Source organism: Microcaecilia unicolor, chromosome 1 (genome assembly GCF_901765095.1).
Source record: "Microcaecilia unicolor chromosome 1, aMicUni1.1, whole genome shotgun sequence".
NCBI lineage: Eukaryota > Metazoa > Chordata > Amphibia > Gymnophiona > Siphonopidae > Microcaecilia > Microcaecilia unicolor.
The window spans coordinates 383522562-383539599 of record NC_044031.1 but is presented as its reverse complement, the minus strand read 5'-3'; the positions used below and the strand labels follow the sequence as shown (position 1 = coordinate 383539599).

Sequence of the window (17038 nt, the reverse complement as noted above, 5' to 3'; positions counted from 1 at the left end):
CCAAGACACTTGAGAAGGAAAGCCAAGTAGACAAGGCTGATAGTTTTTTCAGTCAATGAGTCGTGAGACCCAGGAACCTGAGGTTGATCTGGCAGATATCAACTCCCCAGTGTTGACATCTTCATCTATCATTCTGGAGGTTCAAGGCTGTCCCTTTCCAGAGGTTGATCCAACAGAACTTGACCTGCCAGGAATCTAACCCTGTTTTTCCAATAGGAATAATTATTCACTTTCCACGGTTTCATGAAAACATAGATATAGCTGGAACGTAACCCCTATTTTTCGATATGAACATTGTTTCGGTATTCACGGTTTGTGATGGCTTTTATTAACCTTACCGTCGTTAATAGCAAAAACACACTGTAACTACTAAGGCAGCTCTTTGAGTAGTTTCAAGCCTCAGTTTAGAGACATGTAAAAACAAAGTAAATCATCTAACAAAAAAAAATGGAAATTGTTATATAGATAATACATTAAGGACAGAAAAAATGGTTCTAAATACAGTATACTTAAATATAAGATCAATTGCATTAAGTTGATTCTATGCATATTAAGGTTTATCCAGAAATCATGTATATACCTCCTCCCACATACCTGTATACACAGAGGCCCCAGTTTGTGGTGGAACTTTTTCATGTGTTGAGGTAAAGCAAACCTCTTCAGTAGGAGCTGCCAGCTGGCTCCATTACTGCAGAAGAAACTGATCCAGCTCTGAATTTACTGCATTGCATGAGGGACTTGTAGTTCTCATTTTCCTAAGAAATCTATCCATGCTTGCAGCGGGAATAAAACCAGAGCCTGGATCATCCTGTTTTGAAACAGTAGAACCAGGTAATAACTCTAGTGAGAACAGGGACAGTAGAAACTTCTGTGAAGCAGCACCTAAACAATTTTACCAGACCTGTTCCTCAATCTAGCTGCAAAGATGAGATGGGGAAAGGATGCTCCTTCCAGCCCAGGCATCTGCCTTAGACACTTTGTATGTGTTTTATTTGTGTGTGTGTGTGTTCGCAGTTGGAATATTTTGGTATTCCTTTCAGTATATGGGTACTGACCTCATGGATAGTGGGGGCTCATTCAGGATCAGGAGTTGTCATGTTCATGTATGTTTATTAACAGGCTTAATATACTGTCTTTTCTGAAAAAAAAAACCCATTTACATTAAAAAGAAAAATCTAAAAATACAGTAAAATAGAGAGTTGAAATGAATGCCAAATAATGGTGGGAAAGGTACTTGAGACCTGGATTGGCCACTGTTGGAAACAGGATACTGGGCTAGATGGACCATTGGTCTGACCCAGTATGGTTATTCTTAAATAAACAATAGCAACGAGAAGGGAGAAAGAAGTACACATTTTAGGTGGCAGCCAGTGTTTTCACTACTGAGTAAATAATGTACTGCCCCTCTGTAGCCCAGGAACCAAGATAAAGCATTCTAAGCAGCTAACTCTGTGGGCATCCTTTGATTAGCCACTAGGTGGCAGAGTGCATGCCCTTAGCCCAGTCCCCAGCCACCTCAAGGAGGGTCCATGCTTCCTATTAATGCTTCAGAGGATCTGAAAGATGACAGAGGGCTCTGGTGATTAGAGTTGCTCTCCATTCTCAGACTGCTGAAGCAATAACTGAGCATATGCTGGTCAATCTGACAGAACCCTGTCGGGGATCACATTCGTTCTCATTTAAGTGGTTTTTTCTTTCTTTTGTTGGTGTTCACAGTTGGACAAAGGAGCGACGAGTGCTACTGGTGATGTCAAAGGTGAAGAAGAAATGGGTTTCAGTGCGGCCTCCACCGTCCATCCGCGGCTTCCTGCAGCAGTATGATGTAAGCACCATAGGAGGAGATAAGGAAGAGGGGGGCCTGTGAGATGAAATGGGAAAGTGTAGACCACAAGAAGACGATTGAGGGATCAGGAAGGAGGGCAGGGAATGGTGGGTAGGTCTGGGGGGGGGGGGGCAGTAGGGCAGTGCCTCTCAACACAGTCCCTGGGGCACACCATCAGTCAAGTTTTCAGTATATCCAGAATGTATTTGTATGCACTGCCTCCTTGGTATGCAAATCTGTCTGATGCATATTCATTGTGGATATCTTATAAACCTGACTGGCTGGGAGGCGTATTTTCAAAGCACTTAGCCTTACAAAGTTCCATAGGTTTCTATGGAACTTTGGAAGGCTAAGTGCTTTGAAAATATGCCTCTGGGTGTGCCCCAAGGACTGGGTTTGAGAAGCACTTCTATAGAGTGAAGAAAGTAATATTTTCCTTGTCATCCATAACAGATCAATCCAGACAAATGGGTTATGCCCATCCACCAGGGGAAGAAGACAGAGAACAAAGTAGTTCCAAGTAAACCGCCTCCATTAAGGGATCAGTGCAGCCCTAGAATGTTCAGTATGTCCTCTGTCTCAGAGGATGGTGGATGGATAATGCAGCTTGTCTTGGTGCTGTACAGTCAGCTCCTGACCCAGGTGGTATCCAGGTATTTATTTATTTATTGCACTTGTATCCCACATTTTCCCACCTGTTTGCAGGCTCAATGTGGCTTACAAAAACCTGTTATGGCATCGCCATACCAGGGTAAAGAATACAATTGGTGTTACAAAAAAGACAAGGAAAACTAGAGGATTTGGTCAAGCAGATATAGAAAGATACATTCTGAATAAAGTGGATAGGTGTTGCGTTATAGTTAGTTATGGGTTATCAGTTGAGCAGGGGGTTATTATCGGAGGATTTGAGCTTTAAAATCAGTATTTGTTGTTTGGAGCTGGATGACACTCGGTGGGGCCAAGTGCCCCCCCCCCCCCAACTCCTCCTCTGCTTTGCAGCTTTATAAGAAACTAAAGGCTGCACTGCCTTTTTTGTGAAATACAGGTTGGTTTTATCTTTAGACATAATTTTTAAACTATGAGGTAAGTTATTCTCTCCTTTTCCCGTGCCTCTGCTTGTGAAGTTGGGTTCTGTGTGGGAACTTCCTTACTGTTAGTTACTTGGTTGTTCTTCACTTTCATTTAACTACTACGTGCTTAGTCTTTCAATGCACTTCCAGCTCTCTAGGACCCTACTTCTTTCTTTAAGCTCTTTTCAGGCCTTGGGGGTTTCCAGGCTCCTTTTGCTTGAATCAAGAAAAACTTGTTGGGTCACTCCTGTCCTAGCCACTTGACTTGTACGGTTTCTTTGGTCTTTCTTGAGCATCCTTATAATTTGATTGGTCTCTTGGCAGACCGGACCCATGTTATCTCACTTACCTTCCTTATGGGCTTGTCCTATTGCAGCCACTTTAAATGGAGTCCAGCTATCTCGGGTATGGCAGAGTGATGCCTCCCTGAGAGTTCTTTGCATAGCACCCAATTCTCTCTTATTGGCATGGAAGCTTTTATTGCTTTTTCTTATTGGTATGAAACCTCTTATTGCTGCTGCTACTGCTGCTGCTTCTTCTTACCTCCTACTTAATACCATCTGGTACTCTGTTCCACTTTCATTACGATCTCTATAGCCACCTGAGAAGCCTTGCATATCTTCTGTTCATGATATTGGCTATTTTTGTACACAGTCTCGGTGGATAATCACTCTATGCTGCTTGATTCCAGTTCACTGTACTGTCATTTAGACATTTTTGCGTGGAATCTTGCTGCTATTTGGGTTTCTGCCAGATACTTGTGGCCTGGATTGGCCAATGTTAGAAACAGGATACTAGGCTAGATGGACCACTGGTCTGACCCAGTACAGCTATTCTTATGTTCTTATAAACAGCATGTCCTTCTCACATTACCTTCTATTTTCGGCATCAACTGGTCCTTTGGAAATTTTGGGATTCTTCCCGTCTTCTTCAGGAATTTTGTTTCTTTCCAGTAATAGTCATCTCACTTGGATTCATTGGGTATTCCTGTTTCAAGGCTATTTTGTCTCTATTATCGGTTCCTACCCTGTTTTTGGATACTGCTTTCTTACAGCTCATTTGTCTGGACTGGTCTGGTATGGATGACAAGGAAGGAAATATTTCGTCTGATGTGATCATTTTCTTTCCTTTAGTCTTACCAGACTAGTCCAGAATCCCTCCCTCATTGATTGATTGTGTTCCGGCATGTGTTGTCCTTTTCCTTTTCAGTTTATTTCCATCCAGGTTTCATTCTCCCTGTCTTCAAGATTCACTATTGTAATTCTTCTCACACAACTCCTGACTCAGTGAAATACCTGCATGTCAGTTGAGCTTCTGCGCCTCAACTCCTGCCTCAGTGAAACACCTGCAGGTCAGTTGAGTATCTGCCTCAGTGAAACACCTGCAGGTCAGTTGAGTATCTGCCTCACCAGTATATATTGAAAATGGAAGATACTTGAGTATGCAACATGAGCATAGTACAAATAAGATCATGAGCACTGCTTGGCTGTTTGACATACTGAATATTCTAGAGGTGCACTGATCCCTTAATGGGGGCGGATCACTTGGAACTACTTTGTTCTCTTTTTAATTTCGCTGGTGGATGGGCAATAACCTATTTGTGTGGACTGGTCTTGTAGGATTAAAGGAAAAAAATATCAGACTTTATTTGGGAGGTCACTGGATATCTGGAACAATGTCCCATCACCATTTCAGGATTTGGAAGGCGCTGTATAATCAGGTAATATTAGTCCTGGGGGAATTCTGTGCTACTGCGCAAAGCAGAATTTGCACAGAATTCCCCACCTCCACAGACCACAGAATTCTGCCTTTCCCATGCATTAATTCTGTGCAGTCTACTTTCCAGCTGCCTGCCTGCCTCCCTCCCTTCCTGCACACTCAGTGCTCGAGAGTGACAAGAAGAGGAGCTGCACAGCCATAGGTTGGACGCTTCCTTCTTTGCCGCCTTGGTCCCTGGCGGTTCCTTTGAGCTGCACAGCTGTACGGTATGACCTACACCGGAACAGGAAGGCAAAGAAGCAGGAAGTAGCCCTCCTGGAGCAGTGAGTATGCACGGGGGGGGGGGGCTCTGAAAAAACCATAGATGGAGAGAGGGGCTGAAAAAATATGGATGGTGTGTGTGCAGGGAGGGAGGCTGAGAGAAAGATGGATGGGATGGGGGGAGGGCTAAAAAAAAAAGTGAATGGGACAGGGACTGAAAAAATAAGGTGTGTTTGCACCATGGGAATGGGGTGGAGGTCTGAGGAAGGTGCATGGGAAACTATGGTGGTATTGGGGGATGGGTATTTCATTCCTGGGGGAGATGCCAGCCCTTATAATGGAGAATTCTGCACAAGAAAATTACAAATAAAGTATGCAGAATTTTGCAGAATTTTCAAATATTGTGTGCAGAAGTTTGAATTCTTTTGCACAGAAATCTCCAAGGAGTATAATATCCACAATTTTAAATAATCTGTGTGTAAATTACTGGTGGGAAAAACTCTCAAAACAACTCCAGACAAAGCACTTTCCTACTTTCATGTTTTAAACCTGCAGTTTTATGAGCATATATCAGAAAATGTATATGCCCACCTCCTTTGAAAATATCTCTCATATGTCTGTATTGAAAATATGCAAACTCAAGTCCATTCCATGCCTGTGTGGCCATGCAGCTGTGATATAATGAGCGCAAACGCATTAAAAACATTGCTTGAAGGTACAGAATTTTGAGATTTATTACTCATGTTCAGTTGATACTCCACCTCATAGGTGCCAGCTCTGTGGGTGCCCCCCCCCCCCCCCCCAATATTGAGTAAACTCAATTACTCTCATGAGGGAGCATTTGTTTGTGTTGTGTATACCACCCCCAGTCATTTTGAAAAGTTGGCTTCTGTGCTTCACCTTTTCCTGGGTTAAAAGCACAAGGCAGATTACCTAAAAGAGATGGAATGCATCATGCAGCAGATTACATAATACATAATCAAGAGTAAGTGCAGGGTGAAGCAAGAACTCTGGGCAGAATGATTAAGGATGCAGAGTACATGCAGGATGAAGAGGGATACAGTGAGCCAAATCCCAACTAAGTTTTGGAAAATGTTGATATGTGTCCGGGGCCTCAAGGATTCAATTCTATAAAGGGCACCTCTATTTACGCACCATGATGCTTTGAGGTGAGAACCTCTTCTATATCGTCATCTGGGCACCCAGATTCCATTATCAAATACTAGTGTAAACCAGCATCAGTGCAGCTAACATTTTAGGGCTCTCAGTTACACCAGCCGTAGACCTGGTGCAACACCGGGCATCTAAATATGACAAGGTATTCTCTTAACTACTACTACTAATAGCATTTATATAGCGCTACCAGACGCACGCACTCTTAAGGGGCAAATGCTCAAAAACTCTGGCAGTGTTCTGAACAGCGCCAGAGAAATAGTTCCCGGTCAGCACTGCAAAATAGCACCCTAATGTTCAGTGCTAATACCATGCATGCAAATTTAGGCATGATGTTAGCGCTTAACATCAGGCAGCTGTTGGCAGTTTTGTGGGAGAATTGAAATGAAAACGGTAACAGAATTCAAACACGCGTGGGATAAGCATAAAGGAATCCTGTGCCGAAGGAATGGATCCTCAGGAGCTTAGTCAAGATCGGGAGGCGGGGCTGGTGGTTGGGAGGCGGGGTTAGGGCTGGGCAAACTTATACGGTCTGTGCCAGAGCCGGTGGTGGGAAGCGGGACTGGTGGTTGGGAGGCGGGGATAGTGCTGGACAGACTTGTACGGTCTGTGCCAGAGCCGGTGGTTGGGAGGCAGGGCTGGTGGTGGGGAGGTGAGGATAGTGCTGGGCAGACTTATACGGTCTGTGCCTGTGCCAGAGCCGGTGGTTGGGAGGTGGAGCTGGTGGTTGGGAGGCGGGGATAGTGCTGGGCAGACTTATACAGTCTGTGCCCTGAAGAGCACAGGTACAAATCAAAGTAGGGTATACACAAAAAGCAGCAAATATGAGTTATCTTGTTGGGCATACTGGATGGACCGTGCAGGTCTTTTTCTGCCGTCATCTACTATGTTACTATGTAATTGTGCCTGGGCATGCACTCAGGCACAATCCTCCCCCACAGACGAGGTTTGACAGGTCCGGACTTTTCTCCAACACAGACCTGTCAAACCTAAAGCCGTCGTGGTCTAGTGGACCCCAGACCCCTCACCTCCCCAACAAATCCCCCCCCCCCCCCCCCACTGCAAATACATAGAACCCTGGTGGTCTAGTGGGACCCTTGCCAGGCCTGGCCTGTTTCCCCCCCCCCCTCATACCTTAAACAGGAGGAGGGACTAGCACTCCCTCCCTCCCTCCTTCTGTGGGTGCAAGCTCCAAGTGGTGGGGCCCAGCCCGGTGCATGCTGGGATGTGCTAGGTGGGGCTTAACTATACTTGTGCAATTCAACTGTCTTCAAAAAATGTGCAGCAAATAATAAGCTAATTTTCATGAGAACAAAGAGCCCCCCCCCCCCCTAAAAGCACCATAGACATCTGTGTGCCTTTATAAAACAGTGACTCTTGGGATCTGGGTGGCAGTTTGTTTTACAAAACACCATTTTCGACTGGACCCTACATACCCTATACCAGCACAACAAACATGAGTCCTTTCCTGTGATGTGCTTGCTTCTGTAACAGTCTGTGTGTCCTGTTCCCTGGCAGTTGTGTGTCCATGCCCAGAACAACAGGAAGTGCCAGTATGTGGGGAACTGTACCTTCGCTCACAGCCCTGAGGAGAGAGACATGTGGACCTTCATGAAGGAGCATAAATGTAAGTGGACTTGTAACTAACCCCTTCCCTTCCTCATCTGTCCCCCCTATTCCTTCTCTGCCTTATGTAGATCCCTGCTTTTAGGACATCCACATGTCTTTAGCCAGTGTACCTATGTCCTGACCTGCAGCATCTGTTACCGCTCCATTTTGGAGACCCCACCCCCCACACACAGAGCTCTGCCAGTGCACCTTTCTGGGCTTGTGCAGATGTTTGAGTCCTGAGCAGTGGTGATGGGCCACAGGCTTTGATGAATCTGTTTCATGTCTTTTGTGCTCAGTGCTGGACATGCAGCAAATCTATGACATGTGGCTGAAGAAACATAATCCAGGGAGGCCCGGAGAGGGGATGCCGGTGAGCCCCCGTGAAGGAGAGAAGCAGATCCAGATGCCCACAGACTATGCGGATGTTATGGTGAGCACATTGCTTCTCAGGCCTTTTCTGTGTCTCTCTTCCACCCATTTGCACTGTTAACTCTCAGCCCTACTGCCTCAGTAGCTAACTACAGTAGAAACCTAAGGCTTAACATATTTTATTGAACAAAATAAACAATATAACTGTAAGTCATCATATATGCAGTTCAATTTTTTATCCAATATATTATTCTTTCCCCTCCCTTCCAACCAGACCGCCCCTTTCTGAGTTCTCCTCCCCCCATACCAATCCCACCTAAACAGCAACCGTGGAGGATGTGAATTCTTATATCCCTGCACAGTGTTTATTATGTTTTGTACACTGCCACATAGGGCAAATAACTGCACCACAGATCAAGAACAACAATACAACATCAAATTCTATAAAACTTCCCTATATCATCCACTCACCCAATGAATATGAGGGTAAAGAGACATCCTTCATTGACAATACATGAGAAAAGAGGACTTGTTCTTTATATCTTCCCATTCTCATGGTAAGGAAATACCCTACATAAGAACATAAGCGTTGCCATATTGGGACAGACCGAAGATCCATCAAGCCCAGTTTCCTGTTTCCAACAGTGGCCCATACAGATTGCAAGTACCCGGCAAGATCACAAAACAGTACAATACATTTTATGTTGCTTATCCTAGAAATAAGCAGTGAATTTTCCCCAAGTTCATCTTAATAATGGCTTATGGACTTTTCTTTTAGGACGTTATCCATACCTTTTTTTAACCCCCCCCCCCCCCCCCCCCCCCCAAACTAACCTTTCACAACATTCTCTGGCAATGAATTCCAGAGTTTAATTAGTCACTGAGTGAAGAAATATTTTCTCCAATTTATAAATTTACTACTTTCAGGTTCATTGCATGCCTCCTAGTATTTTTGGAAAGAGTAAACAAGCGATTCACATCTACCTGTTCCACTCCACTCATTATTTTATAGACCTCTTGTTATACCTCCCCTCAGCCGTCTTTTCTGTAAGCTGAAGAGCCCTAGTCGCTTAGGCTTTCCTCATAGGGAAGTCGTCCCTTCCCCTTTATCATTTTTGTCCCCCTTCTCTGTACTTTTTCTAATTCCATTATATCTTTTTTGAGATGCAGTGACTAGAATTACATAGTAACATAGTAAATGACAGCAGATAAAGACCTGTACGGTCCATCCAGTCTGCCCAACAAGATAAACTCATTTTCCATATCATCAAGCTGATCAATCCATAGACTGGTGGGTTGTGTCCATCTACCAGCAGGTGGAGATAGAGAGCAAACTTTTGCCTCCCTATATGTGGTCATGTGCTGCCGGAAACTCCCCAGTATGTTCTCTATCTCAGCAGGTGGTGGTCACACACAGCAGCAGCTCTGGCTAGGCCTCCAAGCCTAATTTTTAGGTTTTGTTGAGTGCCTGGGGTTGAGGGCTCTTTTGAGCAAGTGCAAACCTGGTGGTGTCAGGTCCCTCCTTTTCTCCCCCCTCCCGCTGGCTCCGTTTAAAAAAAAAAAAAAAAAATTTTGAACGTCCTTAAAGGCGTTTATTTCGACGTTTATTTAAACGTTTATTGCAGCTACTCACTGGGACACCAGGTCGTTACAGCTCGGAGCGGACAGCAGGTAATTTTTACCTTTTTATAGCGGGCAGGGGGTTCCCCGATTTATCTCCACGTGGCATATGGCGTCGGAGGGCGAGGGCGTAAAGAGTCGCTCCCCGGATCGCTTGGGCGCTTCTAGAGGGGATGCGGGGGTCTTAAAGCCTGATTCGCCCTTGTTGGGTGACAGTTTCGTGGCCGATGAATGTCCCGGTCCTTCCTCCGGCGTGGCGATTTTTCCCGCCATAAACGCCCATCCCCCGCTCCTCGCCTCCGCCATCTTGGCCGGCCACGCGGCTCGGACGGCTTCTTCTTGGGCCGCCCTTGAGGTTGGAGACATTAATGCCATGAACGCCCTTAATTTGGGCGACGGCACAAAAGCGGCTAAAGTTAAGCGCCGTTCTTCCCGCGCGGCTCCTTCGTGGAGTGTCGCGCCGGACGCCATTTTGGATGCGCAGCATGTCTCTCCCCCGCTCTTGCGAGCGCCGGTTGAGGGTGCGTCTAGGCCTGTTGCCCAGGCTGCGGAAGTACACAGTCTGGGGGGTTTCTCCCCCGAGTTTGTTTTGCTGCTGCATCAGGCCTTCCTTATGCAAAACACTGCCCCTGCTCCCTCGTCTGTAAAGAGGTTGAGGTTCCCAGAGGTAAACGCCCTCAGGTTGATTCCCAGGCCTTGGAGGACTTTGTCTCCTCCGATGTAGATGAGGGCAGCGTATCTGAGGTCTCCCAACGGTCCTTTGCGGATTCCTTGGAGGAGACGGATCCCCCGCTCGGATGGAGCGGATGACCCCTCTGCAGCGCGGCTTTTTAGCTCAGAGGATTTGTCCAACCTGTTGGTACAGGCCATGGACACTTTGAAGATTTCCTCTCCGGAGGACGTCTCTCCCTCAGCCCCTGTTGGCTCTGCCATTATGCTGGGGACGAAGCGCCCGCCTAGAACCTTCCACGTGCATGATGCCATGCACACCTTAATTGCGGCTCAATGGGATGTCCCGGAAGCGAGCCTTAAAGTGGCTAGGGCTATGTCCCGCCTCTATCCTTTGACTGAAAGTGAACGTGAGGCCTATCTGTGGCCTACCGTGGATTCTTTAATCACTGCGGTGACTAAGAAAACGGCGTTGCCGGTGGAAGGTGGCACGGCCCTAAAGGACGCCCAAGACAGAAGATTGGAGGCGGCCTTAAGGTTGTCCTTTGAGGCAGCTGCTTTAAGTTTGCAGGCCTCAATTTGCGGCTCCTATGTGGCCAGGGCGTGCCTGTCTATGGTGCAGCGGGCTTTCCCCTCGGATCTTTCCTTGAGGGCTGATTGGCCGGCCCTGGAATCGGGCTTAGCCTACTTGGCAGACTTGCTGTATGATGTCTTGAGGGCCTCAGCGAAAGGCATGGCTCAGACAATCTCTGCGCGGCGGTGGCTTTGGCTGAAACATTGGTCTGCTGACCACGCCTCTAAATCCCGCCTGGCTAGATTGCCTTTTAAAGGCAAGCTGCTCTTTGGGGTCGAGCTGGACAAAATCGTGACCGATCTCGGCACGTCTAAGGGCAAGAAGTTACCAGAGGTCAGGGCTCGGGCTAGTACTCGCCCTGGTACCTCCAGAGGACGGTTTCAGGAAGCCCGTCGGTACCGCCCGGGCAGGTCGGGCTCCTCTGCCCCCTCTTCCTTCAAGAGGAACTTCTCCCCCAAGCAGCATTCCTGTCGCAGAGACCGCCGTCCCGGAGGTGTCCCCTCCGGTCCTCCCCCAGGGTCTCGTACCCAATGACGGGGCCTTGGTCCACGCCCCAGTACAGATTGGAGGACGGCTGGCCTCGTTTATGGGCGAGTGGACCACAATAACTTCAGACGCTTGGGTGCTGGAAGTCATCAGAGACGGCTACAAGCTAGAGTTCTGCCGACCCTTAAAAGACGGGTTTGTACTCTCTCCCTGCAAGTCTCCGGTCAAGCTGTGGTAGTGCAGCAGACCTTGAACAATCTGATCCGCCTGGGGGCGGTCGTTCCGGTGCCAGAAAATCAGCTTGGCAAGGGATGTTACTCCTTTTTCTTTGTGATACCAAAGAAAGGAGGTTCTGTACGGCCTATCCTCGACCTCAAAGGGGTCAATTGGGCCTTGAAAGTTCGGTACTTTCGCATGGATACCCTCCGCTCTGTTATAGCGGCAGTGAAGGCAGGAGAGTTCCTGGCATCCTTGGACATCAAGGAAGCGTACTTGCATATTCCCATCTGGCCTCCTCATCAACGCTTTCTGCGTTTTGCAGTACTGGGCCGACACTTCCAGTTCAGAGCCCTCCCGTTCGGGTTGGCTACTGCTCCGCGGACCTTCTCCAAAGTAATGGGGGTCATCGCGGCGTTCCTGAGGAAGGAAGGAGTTCAAGTCCATCCTTATCTGGACGACTGGTTGATCCAAGCCCCCTCTTATGCAGAGTGCGGCAAAGCTGTGAACCGGGTGGTTGCTCTTTTGAGCTCCCTTGGGTGGATCATCAACTGGGAGTAAAGCCAGCTGCGCCCGACTCAGTCCCTGGAGTATCTGGGAGTTCGATTCGACACCCAAGTGGGCAGAGTGTTCCTGCCAGACAATCGGATTGTCAAGCTTCAGGCTCAGGTGGACTAGTTCCTCGTAGCCTCTCCTATTCGGGCTTGGGACTACGTGCAGCTGTTGGGCTCTATGATGGCCACGATGGAAGTAGTGCCCTGGGCCAGGGCTCATAGGAGACCACTACAACAATCTCTGCTGCTGCGCTGGACTCCGATGTCGGAGGATTATGCTGTGCGCCTTCCCTTGGACCCAGCAGTGCGCAAGGCGCTGAGCTGGTTGACGCAGACAGACAAGTTGCCTGCAGGAATGCCTCCGGTGACCCCGGAGTGGATTGTCGTCACGACAGACGCCTCTTTGATGGGCTGGGGAGCCCACTGCTTGGGAAGGACAGCGCAGGGGCTCTGGTCTCCTGCAGAGGCAAGTGGTCTATCAACCTCCTGGAACTCAGAGCCATTCGGTTGGTGTTGTTGGAGTTCATCCCGGTACTGGTGTTGAAGCCTGTACGGGTCCTGTCGGACAATGCCACGGCTGTGGCCTATGTCAACTGCCAGGGAGGTACCAAGAGCGCCCCTCTAGCCAAGGAGGCCATGAATCTATGCCAGTGGGCGGAAGCGAACCTGGAACAGCTGTCAGCGGCCCACATTGCCGGAGTCATGAATGTCAAGGCGGACTTTCTCAGTCGCTATGCCTTGGAGCCCGGAGAGTGGCGGCTATCTGTTCAGGCGTTCTTGGACATCACGAAGCGCTGGGGCCAGCTGAGCCTAGATCTGATGGCGTCATCGGCCAATTGCCAAGTGCCGCTCTTTTTCAGCAGAGGACGGGACCCTCGATCCCTGGGAGTAGATGCTCTTCTCCAACAGTGGCCGACACAAGAGCTTCTCTATGTGTTCCCGCCCTGGCCCATGTTGGGCAGGGTGCTAGACCGGGTGGCAAAGCATCCCGGCAGGGTAATCCTGGTGGGTCCGGATTGGCCCAGACGTCCCTGGTATGCGGACTTGATCAGGCTCTCAGTCGGCGATCCTCTGCGGCAGCCAGTGGAGCAGGGCCTGTTACATCAGGGTCCCGTGGTGATGGAGGATCCCTCCCCCTTTGGTCTTACGGCCTGGCTATTGAGCGTCAGCGTCTGAGAAAGAAGGGCTTCTCAGACAAGGTCATCGCCACTATGCTGAGAGCGAGGAAGCGCTCTACTTCTACTGCTTACGCCAGGGTTTGGCGTATCTTTGCAGCGTGGTGTGAAGCAGGCTCACTTTCTCCCTTCACTGCTCCAATTTCTTCAGTGTTGGCGTTCCTGCAAGAAGGTCTGGAGAAAGGCCTGTCGCTCAGTTCCCTGAAAGTTCAGGTAGCGGCTCTGGCTTGCTTCAGGGGCCGCCTGAAGGGTGCTTCCCTGGCTTCGCAGCCAGATGTGGTGCGCTTTCTCAAGGGAGTTAATCCCCTGCGCCCTCCTCTGCACTCAGTGGTGCCTGCGTGGAATCTCAACCTGGTGCTAAGAGCATTGCAGAAGCCGCCTTTTGAACCCTTGTCGAGGGCATCTCTGAAAGACCTGACGTTGAAAGCAGTCTTTTTGGTGGCTATCACTTCAGCCAGAAGAGTTTCCGAGCTCCAGGCACTCTCATGTCGAGAGTTTTTTTCTGCAGTTCACTGAGGCAGGAGTGACTATTCGCACAGTGCCTTCCTTCCTGCCCAAGATTGTTTTTCGCTTCCATGTGATTCAGCAGCTCTGTCTCCCTTCCTTTCGTAGGGAGGTCTACCCAGAGGAATTCTCTGCTCTCAATTTTCTGGATGTGAGACGAGTCATCATCAGATACTTGGAAGTGACCAATGATTTCCGGAAATCGGATCATCTGTTTGTCCTGTTTACAGGTCCTCGTAAGGGTCTGCAGGCTTCTAAGCCTACAGTGGCAAGATGGGCAAGGAAGCCATTGCAGCGGCTTAGGTGGCCGCGGGGAAGGCCCATACCTTTGCCAGGCATTACCGCTTGACTGTGGCTGCTCGGGCGGAGGCCCGGTTTGGAGCTTCAGTGTTGCGGTCAGGGATTTCTATGTCCCGCCCTGGGTGAGTACTGCTTCGGTACATCCCACCAGTCTATGGATTGATCAGCTTGATGATATGGAAGGTAAAATTATGTATCATACCTGATAATTTTCTTTCCATTAATCATAGCTGATCAATCCATAGCCCCTCCCAGATATCTGTACTGTTTATATTCTGGTTGAATTTTAGGTTCAAGTTTAGCCTTCAGTTACTTCAGGAGGACTTCGTGTTCAAGTTCTTCTTTCACTTGGATTCTTCAAGAGTTGAGACGAGTTTGTGTTACAGTGAGCTGCTGCATTCCTCTCCCCTCCGTTTTACGGGGCTGGATTGAGATTTAAATTCTGCCGGCACTCCCTCCCGCTTCGTGCGGCTGTAGGGCAGCTTTGTACCCCTCCTGCTTCGGCGGTGTTAGGGTCAGTCAGCTCCTCCCGCGGTTGCGGTTGCAGGATATGCCAGATCCCCCCGCATCGGCGGGTGTGGTGTCCCTCCCCCGCTCCGCGGGGATGAGCTGGACGGATTCCCCTCCCCCACTTGTGTGGGGATGAGCTGGGTTAATTCCCCTCCCCCGTTTCGGCGGTGGTGAGCTGGGCAGAGTGTCCCTTCGTGGGTGTAATTCTCTAAGTGCTGAGTCCTGCGGATGGAGCTTTGATATCGACATACTGAGGAGTTTCCGGCAGCACATGACCACATATAGGGAGGCAAAAGTTTGCTCTCTATCTCCACCTGCTGGTAGATGGACACAACCCACCAGTCTATGGATTGATCAGCTATGATTAATGGAAAGAAAATTATCAGATATGATACATAATTTTACCTTATATGGTATGTGATACTTTATATGTATACCTGAGTTTGATTTGTTCTTGCCTTTCTCAGGGCACAGACTGTAGAAGTCAGTACAAGAACAGTACTGGGCAAAGTTCTGAAGCTAACATCGAAGCCCCTTAACATTTACACTCCAGCCCATCAATTACCGGCGTCACCACCCAATCTCGGCTAAGATTCCACGGAACCATTCCTTCTAAACAGGATTCCTTTGTGTTTATCCATGCATGTTTGAATTTCATTACCGTTTTCAACTCACCACCTCCCGCAGGAGGGCATTCCACATATCCACCACCCTCTCCATTAAAAAATACTTCCTGACGTTAGTCCTGAGTCTGCCCCCCCTTCAACCTCAATTCATGTCCTCTAGTTCTACCGCCTTCCCGTCTCCAGAAAAGGTTCGTTTGCGGATTAATACCTTTCAAATATTTGTATCATATCGCCCCTATTTCTCCTTTCCTCCAGGGTATACATTTTCAGGTCAGCAAGTCTCTCCTCGTATGGTTTGCAACGCAAATCCCATACCATTTTCGTAGCTTTTCTTTGCACCGTTTCCAGTCTTTTTACATCTTTAGCAAGATAAGGCCTCCAAAACTGAACACAATACTCCAAGTGGGGCCTCACCAACGACTTGTAGAGGGGCATCAACACCTTCTTTCTTCTGCTGGTTATGCCCCTCTCTATGCAGCCTAGCATTCTTCTGGCCACGGCCGTCGCCTTGTTGCATTGTTTCTTCACCTTCACATCCTGCCGACACCAATACCCCAAGGTCTCACCAAGCACTCACGCAGCTCACTCTCAAACATCCCATGCAGAATCATCCAGACACAACATCACACCAGATTATACATTAGTGTACATGTTAACTCCTAGCCATAATTGCCACCTCAAGCGATACTTGTACTCCAGTCTATAACAATAATGTCTTTTTATAGCCAAGGATCCTCATATGAAGTCCCATTAGACCATTTAAAATGGCTTCAATTAATCACGAACTTTCCGTTTCAATCTAGGAGTTATTCCAGCACAGGTCTCAATCTGCTTGATGTAACAAATTAAGCCACAATGTCTTATTCACGTCTGGATTTCATACTTCACCAACACAACTCAATTGTGCCTGGTCTTATGAATCTGCTGTGTGATATGAGAAAGGCTTGCGTGTGTAGCCACAACAAGAGATCCCTCTCAACTTTCAAACCACAGTCCTCTTGTAATTCTTCACAATCATCTTACGATTTAACAACTTTGAATAACTCTGTGTCGTCAGCAAATTTAATTACCTCACTAGTTACTCCCATCTCTAGATCATTTATAAATATGTTAAAAATGCAGCGGTCCCAGTACAGACCCCTGCAGAACCCCGCTATCTGCGCTTCTCCATTGAGAATACTGCCCATTCCATATCATCAAGCTGATCAATCCATAGACTGGTGGGTTGTGTCCATCTACCAGCAGGTGGAGATAGAGAGCAAACTTTTGCCTCCCTATATGTGGTCATGTGCTGCCGGAAACTCCCCAGTATGTTCTCTATCTCAGCAGGTGGTGGTCACACACAGCAGCAGCTCTGGCTAGGCCTCCAAGCCTAATCCTTAGGTTTTGTTGAGGCCTGGGGTTGAGGGCTCTTTTGAGCAAGTGCAAACCTGGTGGTGCCAGGTCCCTCCTTTTCTCCCCCCTCCCGCTGGCTCCGTTAAAAAAAAAAAAAAAAAAATTTAAACGTCTTTAAAGGCGTTTATTTCGACGTTTATTTAAACGTTCATTGCAGCTACTCACTGGGACACCAGTTCGTTACAGCTCGGAGCGGACAGCAGGTAATTTTTACCTTTTTATAGCGGGCAGGGGGTTCCCCGATTCTTCTCCTCGTGGCATATGGCGTCGGAGGGCGAGGGCGCAAAGGGTCGCTCCCCGGATCGCTGGAGCGCTTCTAGAGGGGATGCGGGGGTATTAAAGCCTGATTCGCCCTTGTTGGGTGACAGTTTCGTGACCGATGAA

The 17038-nt window shown here is 48.3% G+C and overlaps 1 protein-coding gene across 5 annotated transcripts in view; it reads left to right on the top strand.

The window, feature by feature from the left end:
• Positions 1-17038, top strand: part of ZC3H7B (zinc finger CCCH-type containing 7B) — a 187356-nt gene that overhangs the window by 157589 nt on the left and 12729 nt on the right. For all 5 annotated transcript variants that reach the window (XM_030210471.1, XM_030210487.1, XM_030210479.1 and 2 more), the window contains 3 exons: positions 1717-1822; positions 7564-7672; positions 7953-8086. In XM_030210471.1, the coding sequence (XP_030066331.1) occupies positions 1717-1822; positions 7564-7672; positions 7953-8086 (349 nt within the window). The remainder of the gene's footprint in view (positions 1-1716; positions 1823-7563; positions 7673-7952; positions 8087-17038) is intronic.